Raw genomic sequence first — 11,327 nt, forward strand, 5'->3', positions numbered from 1 at the left:
GCGTTCGACCAACAAGATACAAACTTGAAGAAAACAGAATCATATAAGCACATCAGGTTTCATAGAGCCAAAACATTTCAAGTGCTACTCAACTGGTTTTAGATAAGCCAGTCCTTTATTAGTATATAAGTGCTTTGTTAGCAATTATTTGTTAGTAATTCTATTGATCGAAGTGGAGTCGAAAGAGATGAGTTTTCAGTCTCCCCCTGGATGTAGGAAGGGCCAGATCCATTCACAGCATGGTACGCAAGTACCATTGTCTTGAAGTGGATTCTAGCAGTTACTGGAAGCCAGTGAAGGGAGCGGAGGAGCGGCGGAGCGGCGTGGTGTGGGAAGATTTAGGAAGGTTGAAGACCAGACCAGTTTGTGTACAAGGAGAAGAGGAGGGGACCAAGAACAGAGCCCTGAGGGACCCCTGTAGTTAATTGACATGGGTCGGACTCTGACCCTTTCCAAGTTACCCTGTAGGTGCGGTCTTTGAGGTATGAGGTGAGGAGGGAAAGTGCAGAGCCTGAAACTCCAAGTTATTGGAGAGTACGAAGGAGGATCTGGTGATTCACCGCGTCGAATGCAGCAGACAGGTCCAAAAGGATGATGACAGAGGAGAGGGAGGCTGCTTTAGCCGTGTGCAGTTCCTCAGAGACAGCAAGGAGGGCAGTTTCTGTTGAGTGACCTGCCTTGAAACCAGACTGGTTATCACTGTAAAATCTTTGGCTGATATGTGTTTGGATGTATATAATTATGTTTGATGTTTTATCTCCTGCAACAGATTATAAGAATGCATTTTTGATAACTTTCCATGGTTGTAACATCCTCCGTCATAGTATTTTAAATTAACTGTGTAGTTTCTGTCATCTTATAAGCCTTCAAAGTCATGGATTTATTACTCATCCGTCCTTCCTGGATAGTTATTCATCGTCGCTCTGAGGCAACACGCCCACACAAACGCAACACCCTGCGGTTCTATTTTTTAGTCTGAACGCCTTTTACTTGGCATTAAGTTCATCAAGTTACTCATCGGCTTAATACCTGGATTTGATCACGGTTGTAAATGTGAGCAGATGTTTAGTTGATAGTTCAATTTCTTGTTTGTTTTTTCCCTGCAGATCAGAGACTGGACCTGAATAAGCTGGGCCCGAATGACAATGATACTGTGAGAGGTCAAATAGTTGGTAAGAATTCCAAACACGTTTAAAACATTATCATTGTTATGGAAAAGGAAGTTAAGTGAAAGATATAACTATGCATAGTCAGTCGGTGTGTTACATGTTCCAGATGCTCTAGTCTACATTCAGTGTGCCAATACTATAAAAAAAAAAGCTCAGATGGACACGCTTAGTCCAGTCCCAGAGCTTTTGTCCACTGCATATTTACTGTTTAAAACTCTGATTAAATTAACAGCTGGAAGACATCAATGGGACTACTCCCTTACATTTGACTAGGTTTTAAAATATGTAAGTGCTCATTTATTTTGCAAACAGCTAATTCATCTTCAATTAGGTATCATTTTTCAATCTATTCATTTTCAGTATTTGAAATCGAGGTCAACAGTTAAGGCCAAATACAATACATGGATCATCTGTAAGATTCATTTGAGACGATAATCATCACTGTCAAGTTGTTCTAGTCAAAAATCTGGTACAAACATTGGGTTTTGATTAGTTGCCGATTCATATTTTAAATTCTAGCGTGCATAAAGGCTTGAAACCTTTTTGTGGACGCATATAATGACCATTCCCATGACCTACTATGTTTCATAAGTTGCATAAATGTTTGGGATTGATACCATCTGTTACACAAATGTGCTGCAATTGAAAATAATACTACAAAATCCCTCAGAAATTCCACATTAAGACACTAATACCAAGGAACATCATTAAAATTCATGCTGTGATTTGGTATTAAGAACCGATGGCACAAGCTTTAACACTGCTCCTGCTAAAGCCTCGGAGAGACACTAATGTCTATTTAAAAGATGAATACAATATGATGGAGTTATTATTTGAGCGAAACTCTATGGGTAAGAGCATCTGATTGATCTGCAGTCTTCCTTGTCTTGGTTAACTGTGCAGTAAGTCTTCAGTCCAGAGATCGCATCGGGACAGGAGGGCCGGTAGTGGACTGCAGCCGCTTGTTCGACAACGACCTGCCTGATGGGTTAGTATCATCAAAGCTTTTCCTTTCAAATGACTTATCCTATTTGTGCACACAGTAGTAGCTTGCTTATTCTCAAAGTCCTCCATTTTCCTGGGAGCTGTCTGGATTCAACTCTTTTAGAAGCATTTCTTTAGTGAAGTAATCTATAGTTGAGAGGATTGTGTTGGGGCAGGGGGGTAGTTTTTCTTTGATTTTGTGTGCATTTAAAAGGATACATTCTTTTTTAAATGCATACAAAATCAGTATTGGTATGCAATTCATTTAGATGCTGAACAGTGTGTGAACAATATTACTATCCTCCCTGTGAAGCTTTTGTCTTGTGTGTAAAGAGAAATGTCTTTCTTATTACTTATGTTTGCTGTTAAGCCCCTTTTTCTAAACATTATATAATCAAATTCAGCAACATTTTTAGTTTTTTTGATTGTCTTTTCTAACCCTTTGTCTTAATATGTCATGAAACAGTTGGGAAGAAAGGAGGACGGCCTCTGGGAGGATACAGTACCTGAACCACATCACACGTACCACGCAGTGGGAGAGACCGACCAGGTACAACTACACACTTCTTCATCCAGGGCTTTAAATACTACACACTTGAACTTTTAATAACAAAGCATCAGGGGTCTCTGTAAGTGGTTGTACTTTTCCCAACTTCGCCTTCCAGAAGGAAAGAAATGTTCACTAAGCCCAACTCCCAACACAACAATAACAGTCTGTCGTAACGAGTGAATTGCTGACAACTTCCTTAGCCACACGCACACACGAACACCTCTAAGTATGCTAGCCAGCCAGTCGGGCAGCTAGGTTTTGCTTGGCCCCTGTTCCTGCTGGAACAACTGTCGCCTTCCTACTTGGCCCATATCAGTGGAGCCGTCAGGGGAGTAAGCAAACAAATAACGCCACCCACACACGTCACCTGTCACTGGTCCTGACTGACGACAAATATAATCTGTTCCAGAGTTTAGAAATAATAATCCATTAATCAGTTTAAGGTGTATGTGGGTGGAAATGTCTCAAAGACTGGGAATAAAAAAGAGTGAAAGCACCTCTAAAGTAAAGAAGCAGGGTTACTTGGAGGGAGAGGTAGGATATTAGTGGAGGGGGAGAAAAAGGAAATAGGAGGAAGGAAGAGTGTGTGGAAGGGGGAGTGGGTGGGCTGTGGGTTGACGGACAAGGGTCCAAGGTTTTAGATAGCCAAGGCGTCAGTAACTCTGGACAGCCAGACAATGCACACACACACACACACACACACACACACACACACACACACACACACACACACACAGACAGATACATTATGTGTCGGCCTGTCTATGTCTCCTTAACACACCAAAGATTCTACTGTAGTCTTTGGAGGACTTTCTGTTTGCTTTTATGCAACCCTTAATCCTTCAAATCACTTTAATCTTAAGCATAACCATGAAATACATTTTTCATTTTGAGGACTGATGACACAGCTGTTCCACAATAATTACCCTACACCAGTGTGTATGTCTAGACATCACAAGTGCAGATAAACTGGCTGCACCTTTGACTTAACCCAAAGCACCTTTAACACAGAAACACACTTCTTTCACCCTCCACACCCAGCTTCCTGCAAGGAGAGGAAAACATGGCCCATAGTCACACAGTGCATCCAAGGAATCAAAAATAAAACGTTCAATTCTGCTTCTCAATTGATTTTTTCTGTTTTATGTAGTACATTGAGTTCATGTTTTCCCCAATTTGTTACAAAATGTATGATGCATTAATATATATCAGGAACATTTCTTTGAAAATAGACTAAACTCCATTTACATGAAACACTCTCCGCTCTTTCCCAGGCCAGCGTCGGAGTACTCCAGCCCCTCAGGGCGTCCTCTGAGCTGTGTGGTGGACGAGAACACGCCGGTGATGACGCCCGTCAACGGGGCTGAGGCGAGCGTGCCGCAGGGCGTACAGCGGGTCCAGGAGAGACGGGTTCGATCTCAGCGGCATCGCAACTACATGAGTCGAACACACCTGCATACACCCCCTGACCTGCCTGAGGGTTATGGTGAGAGACACACACACACACACACACACACACACACACACACACACACACACACTGCCTGGTACGTACGGCGACACCATGATAAAAGACACACAAATTTGCAATAGCTGTGACCATTTACTAGGGCCGGGACTCGATTAAAAAAATTAATCTAATTAATTACAGGCTTTGTAATTAATTAATCGCAATTAATCGCATTTTTAATCGCATATAAATATTTGACCTAAGAACAGTGAGAAGCAATTTTTTTCACATGGATTTTAGTATACCATTGAATAATGACTGAATACATCAGCTTAAGCAACAAAACATTGTTTATTTTTATCAAGGAGGTTNGTTATTTAAAAAACATGATAATTACTATAAAAATGTATTTTTATTATTTATTTTCCTGTAAAAATTACGATCTTTTTTTTACAGTGTACCTAGCACCTAGTTTTGATGTATGTTTTTTAGGGCCGGGACTCGATTAAAAAAATTAATCTAATTAATTACAGGCTTTGTAATTAATTAATCGCAATTAATCGCATTTTTAATCGCATTTAAATATTTGACCTGAGAACAGTGAGAAGCAATTTTTTTCACATGGATTTTAGTATACCATTGAATAATGACTGAATACATCAGCTTAAGCAACAAAACATTGTTTATTTTTTTCAAGGANCAGTGTACCAGAGGGAGTCACACACAGCTGTGCCTAGATAACCAAACAAATTGACAACAGGGATGCAAACTCATCAGGTATGAAAAAGGTGACAAGGATCCGAGCCCCCTGACCCCACAGAATATCGGCTTTAAAATTAGGAATAACAGAGGATTTTAGCAGTCAGAACAACTAAAGCAGCAGTGTTAATATTAACAGAAACGCCAAAGAGTCACATCTAATAGAAATATATAAAAGCATTTATTTTAATTGTGTAGCAGTCAGTTTATAATTTTGGCAGCACTGTTGAGCATTTTGAAAATTCATTTTCATGCCTCTGTGCAAGGCTTAGTCTTTCTATCTTTATAGCCACTGGTGTAAAGTAAGTTCATAAACTCAACAAGTACTATAATTGGGCACAATTTTGAGATACTTGTACTTTACTTAAGTATTTCAATGTTTTGCTACTTTGTACTCCTACTCCACTACAGTTCAGAGGTAAATGGTGTACTTTTACTCCACTACATGTATTTAATCCCTTTAGTTACTTTACAGATGTGGATGAATGATGTGAATATAATCAAGTGTTAAATCAGACTTTAGTTCTATACAAAGTCCTTCAAACTAGCTGCACCTTTACCAGCTTTGAGAACACTTTAATGATCAATCATTATAAAACATATCATATATATTATTCTGAAATGGACCAATCTGCACAATGACTACTTTAACTGTCGCTACTTTAACTAGATTTTGATACTAAAGTACAGTACTTGAGTAAATGTACTTAGTTACTTTACACCTCTGGTAACTCTGGTAAGATTCTCCACTTCTCAAACGCTGGGTGGCGCCAGATGCATTCATTTTATTTCCGTAGGTGGAGACATCTTGGCCGTCCTTTGACTCACCGATGTGTACATTACTGTAACTGTCGCTCGTTTTGCGCCAATCAGCGGTCGGGAAGATTATGACGTCAGGGGACAAACACTTGTTGGGGTGTGTTCGTTGTCGCTTAGTAACCACCTTCGTTCAGTCGGTTAACGACTACTTTGTGTTATGTTAAGTGTTAAATAAACGTTATCTTAATGTTTATTTCGTTTTTTTATAATCACTAATAACACATATGTATTCTCTTTTTCTTCTGCCTTAAAAAATGTATTAAAAATATTTTTGTAATACGTTAGGTATAGATCCCAATTGTTTACAGGAGTAGCAGGTTAGCAAGGCATTACATGATACATAAACAAATATAAAACATAATAAACTGTTGATATATAGACATCAAAAGTACACATTTTCAAAATATATAAATAATGTAAAATATACAGAATACACTATAGCCAACCTACTACTAACACGAACTTTTTGTAATTACAATTGAAATTCAATGAGGAGAGAGTACACTATGTACAGGGTTATGGACACAACCGAGTGGAGTCTGGTTAGAACAAAACTTAGGAAACGATAACACATGGAATAAATAATAAAGACCAAATAAAATAAAAACCCTGCATCAATTATAATAATCATACATGTATACAAATATTTTTGCATAATACACTTTCCCGTTTGATAAGAAGCTAAATCATGCGCACAGTAATTGTAATGTATTATTTATAGAGGTTGTTTCTACATGCTGGTTTATGTAACAGGATTGAAATACTTATTTCTCGGAGGAGGAAAAGGACACAGACACCTGTCACCCCATAGGGGTAATTTAGTCTATGGAAAGTTGGGTCTTGTTCTTGACCTGAATACCTTTTTGTTTTGGCCTGCCTGGCACCAGTGAGGGTCAAAAGCTAAAAGGTAAACAAGCCTCTAAATCCCATCGGCTGCGTCGCTGGAAATTTCCACAGCGATGAGACTGCAGGATATGCGCTTCACAACAAACCTTTCACGAAAAAAAACCCACCTGACCCACAACGGCACGCAGGCCACGCCCACTTTCAGCGCACCCACTCATTTCCCAGCTTCCTATTGGCTTCTCCAAAGGTGTGCCACTCAAACTGACGTCACTAGCTGCATATGGAACAGCTGTGTTCGTCCGGTAATAATAGTTTATTGCATGTTAAAAACGCTAATCATCGCTGAAATTCTCAAAAATAATCACACAGTAAGTACAAAGTGCGAGAAAAAAGGAATGTGTGATGATAAGATGTTATTCTTAGGCCTCCTTTTCCCCAGCTCATGAATATTAAGTAGCTTTAGGCGCAATAAGACCAGCCTCCTGCAGCAGCGCGAACTCATTCAGCATCCAGCAGCTAAGAGCAACTTCTCACTCAGATTTCATCAGACAACGATCCGATTGATTAGGACTGGACGATTAGATTATTTAAAAACTAAAACATGGCTTTGAGAGGACCTTTATTCCGTCTTCTCAGACCTCAACTTGGCCAAACGTGCCAACAAAGCAGAGCTCAATCCGTCGCTGTGCTTGGAGCTCCTTTCTCAAGAGGACAGGTAAGAAAATCCTACTTACATTTTCAGTTTTTCAATCTTCATTTTCAGATCAACTTTACTCACTTAAATCCTTCCTGTTTTTCAATTTAAATCAGAAAAGGAGAGGCGTGGAGCACGGCCCTAAAGCCATCAGAGATGCTGGGCTCATCGACAGGCTCTCCGGGTTAGGTAGGTGCGGGAAACGGGGCACACAATTGTTATGTAACGGTGGATGGGTGTAACCTGCAGGACAGTTTTTAGACAGATTTACTGCCTTGCCTCCCTCCTCCAGCTTCTTACATCGCAGCGAGGCTGTAAATAAAAACATCCGAGGGGATTGAAAGCACCGAGCATGCATTAGAGAACAACGTGATCCCTCCTAATACCCTAAAGATCTGCGCAACATCCTTTCACGGATAGCGGTCTAATTAGAATAAAGACTACATGTGATTATCTCCTTTTGATGCATCACAAAGCTGGGGTTTAATGGGTGTCTGTGTGCATGTGGTGTCCCTGCAGAGCATGCACGAATTAAGATAATAGCCTCATTAAGAAAAAGTAATGGCGACAGCTTGATTCAGCCACTGAAAGCGGTGCCATAGAAGGGCATTAAGCCGTAAAGCAGCACCGGGTGAGACAGCACAGAGGACAGAGAGGACACTGTGGTAACCCTGCACCAGGCAGCTAATGTATTCTGCTTTCTCTCTGTTACCCGGGCTGGAGCCACATGTCTGCCTTAGTCATTCTTGCGCACATGCTCGGCTGCTTGAAGAGGCTGATGAGTTTCCACTGTGTCGTCACTGCAGACCCCCCCCCCCTTCTTAAACTACTTTAATACACGCTTCCTGTACAAAAGGAAGTGCTGCGGTTCCGCATGACAGAGGACACATCACTTGGAAAGAATCCGCAGTGTATTTTGGAGCTCAGGTCAATGAGTTTTCTTTGTGCTGGAAATACAACGCCCACACAAACAAAAGGAGACTTAGCATAGAGAGCAGTGATGTGAGAGGGAGGGATTTACTGCAGCACAGGAGGAGTTAAAGAAAACTCAGTGTGATAATAAGTTTATCAGCAGATCAGGATCCAGACAAGTCTCCTTCTGTGTACCGAGGACACAGAGTACTGTAGATAATATATGGTGTACAATAAATCGATAAGAAGCTACTGGTATATGGTAATGAACTGCGACTCACACTGTTGTACATTTTCGAGATGAAGTGATTATAGTTTTGTCTACAGAATGTCAGAACATTGTAAAAAATGTATCTATGTCCTGTTTTTCAAAACACCCAAAGATATATCCAGGTGGAGCTAACTTTCATGACTTTATACACTGCCAGGTTTTCATTTCAGTGTGTGCCTCAGGCAGATAGACATTTGAAGTATCATGAAACAGAAATACTCAAGTAAGGTACCTCGAAACTGTATTTAAAGAGGCCCTAGTCTACTTTTTGGGGGTTTCCCTCTCCTGTAGTGTGTTCTACTGGTTTTAGTGCATGTAAATGGTCTGCAGAGGCTAAAATACCTGTGTTCCCTCCCACCATTGGACTCCTTCGTTTACTTCCTGAGCATAGTGACATCAATATGGAACACTCGTGCTCCTCTTGGCTAGCGCTCCAACACATTGTACGTGATAGGCTAAGGGGCGGGACATCTCTAAGCGGTTGACCAATCACAACAGAGCCAATCAGAGCAGACTGGGACTTTAAGTCCAGTACTTGTATGTCAAAGTACTTTGTTACTTTGCATAAAAAATTACTTGATTAATCGATTATCACAAAACATGACATGTTACTTGCTTTTGTCCAAAGTGACTTACATACTCAATACTGTGGACAATCCCCACAGGAGCAATTTGGGGTGAATCGTCTCAGGGACACAACGACATGCTGACTGCAGTGAACCTGTGCCCCCCTGATCCCAACACCAACGCATTAGTCCACTGCGCCACAGCCTCCCCACAAAAGCTGAACAAATGAGCAATAAGTTGACAAATAATTGCAGCTCTTATTGTAATCACCAGCAATGTGTTTTGTATTGGTTTCTTATCATGAGAATGCCTGTTCTCAAAATGTGTGATTAAATGTAAAATATATATATTTTTTAATCAGTTGCACAACACACATCGAAGAGGTCACTTTGATGATGATGAGTCTCACACCTGTTGACTCAACATGAGATTAAAACAAGCTCCTCACGATAAGGCTGCTATAAATAAGCTCACTATACACAGACTAAGTATGAGTCAAACATTTAATTACAAAATTAAAGGTTGTTCTATAACTCAGTCTTACACAATATATTCTTCCTTCTCTTTCAAGACTTGCAAATAAAATCCCATTCTTGGCCATTTTCCACCCAAAAAACGACCTCTCTTATCTCCTTGAAGAGATAGAAGTATAACAAAAATAGTCTCTGTCTCACCGAGCTCACACAGCAAACAACATATGTCCTCCCCTGCAACGTTTATACAAATATAACAGAATTAAAAAGAGGTAAATTGCCAGTGATCCTTTCATTCTGTGGCTCTGGGTTTAATTTGATGATATAACAATCAGCGGTTTGATCCCTCTGCAGTCAACAAGTCAAAGTGTCCTTGACACTTAGCCTCACATTGCTCGTGCAGGCATGTCCAGGGTATTCAAGTGCATGTACGCCACTTTTAATAAAAGCCTCAGTTAACTGTAATGTAACTGATCCAATGTAAGCGTGGCAGCCTCAGATTTGTCGGGGAGCGTGTCGGGGTTTAAACATCAGATGTTGAGCAACAGGTGCCGTCCTCCCCATCCTCACAGCCAATCTGTTTAACAGCTGGGATATTATTTTATTTTTAACTGACTTGCCTTTATCCTTCCACACAGTATTACCATCGCGTATTAATGACTGCTTGCAGACCCTCTTTAATGTATTCCTGCAAATCCCAGCATTGCTTTTGCATATTTCTTACAATTTAATAGTATTTTTACTGGATTTGTATTCCCATTCTATATTCAAATGTTCTATTATTTTGAATGGGATAACCCACTTGGCACTAATCCAATAATTCAGATTTTTTTTTTGGTGCTGAACTATATCAAATATTCTCCGTAAAGATGAGAGAACTGCATGTGTATAAAATAAGATGTCTATGAATGTAACCTTCATAGACATGGATTAAAAATGTGTTAAAAATCTAATTATGAATAATCTATATTAAGGAAGCATTTAGGAACTCTTCAGACACTTGCAAAATGTATTTTTAAGCATTGAAAACCAAGAATTATAAACATTATTATATATTAGTGCTACTATCCTAATCTTATCCTTAGTTTTGCTTGTATTACGACACATATACACAAAACGTGTTATATTAAAAAAAAAGATTAATTTCAAGAAAAAAAGAGGAACATTTCCATCGCCTTCAAATATAAGGTTGCAGGGGGTAATTTTTCTTTCTAAAATTCTAAATCTAATGTCCATCTGAAGCCAGGAATTGTCGGGTTTGTCTTAACCCATAAGAACCCGGACACATTTCTACTTTTGGGAAAATTAAGGGGAACATAATTTAGACTAAATAGACCACATTTCTGACAAGTAATCAAATAGTGTCAAATATCTCAAATCTGGGCTTTAATGGTAAAATAACTCTTATTTATAACTTAAAGGTGGGGTAGGTAAGTTTGAGAAACCGGCTCGAGATACACTCTTTGTTATATTCCATGGAATGCTCTTAACATCCCGATAGCAATGAATATCTGAAGTGCTTTGACAAAAAATCCATGTAAAAAATGTCATCTGTGGAAGCCGTGGCGCTGTAAAGAGCACGACCAATCATCTGAGCCGGCCCGGCTAAAGTAACTGGATGGCCTACCTGCCTGTCAGCCTTCCATCTGTGCACAAACTTATCTCGTGCCCTCATTGGTCATGTGCGCGTTCGTGTGTGTTGGAGGAGGGGCTCTGTAAGGAAGTGGCAGATTTCTTCCGGCTATGTACTTTCAAATTGTAGCGCACTCCAGCTGGTTTCTCCATTCTTACCTACCCTACTTTTAAGAGCCTTGTAAAGTCCCAAATTCAACA

The 11,327-nt window shown here is 39.9% G+C and overlaps 1 protein-coding gene across 1 annotated transcript in view; it reads left to right on the top strand.

Annotated features, from left to right (window-relative positions):
• smurf2 (SMAD specific E3 ubiquitin protein ligase 2) overlaps positions 1–11,327 on the top strand; it is a gene marked incomplete at its 5' end in the record, with an annotated part of 35,683 nt that overhangs the window by 3,056 nt on the left and 21,300 nt on the right. Inside the window, 5 exons of the mRNA XM_010773272.1 lie at positions 1,107–1,172; positions 2,073–2,157; positions 2,620–2,703; positions 3,978–4,189; positions 7,214–7,292. Coding sequence (XP_010771574.1) covers positions 1,107–1,172; positions 2,073–2,157; positions 2,620–2,703; positions 3,978–4,189; positions 7,214–7,292 — 526 coding nt within the window. The remainder of the gene's footprint in view (positions 1–1,106; positions 1,173–2,072; positions 2,158–2,619; positions 2,704–3,977; positions 4,190–7,213; positions 7,293–11,327) is intronic.

The sequence above is a fragment of the Notothenia coriiceps genome, unplaced genomic scaffold (assembly GCF_000735185.1).
Source record: "Notothenia coriiceps isolate Sejong01 unplaced genomic scaffold, NC01 NC01_scaffold00012274, whole genome shotgun sequence".
Lineage (NCBI taxonomy): Eukaryota > Metazoa > Chordata > Actinopteri > Perciformes > Nototheniidae > Notothenia > Notothenia coriiceps.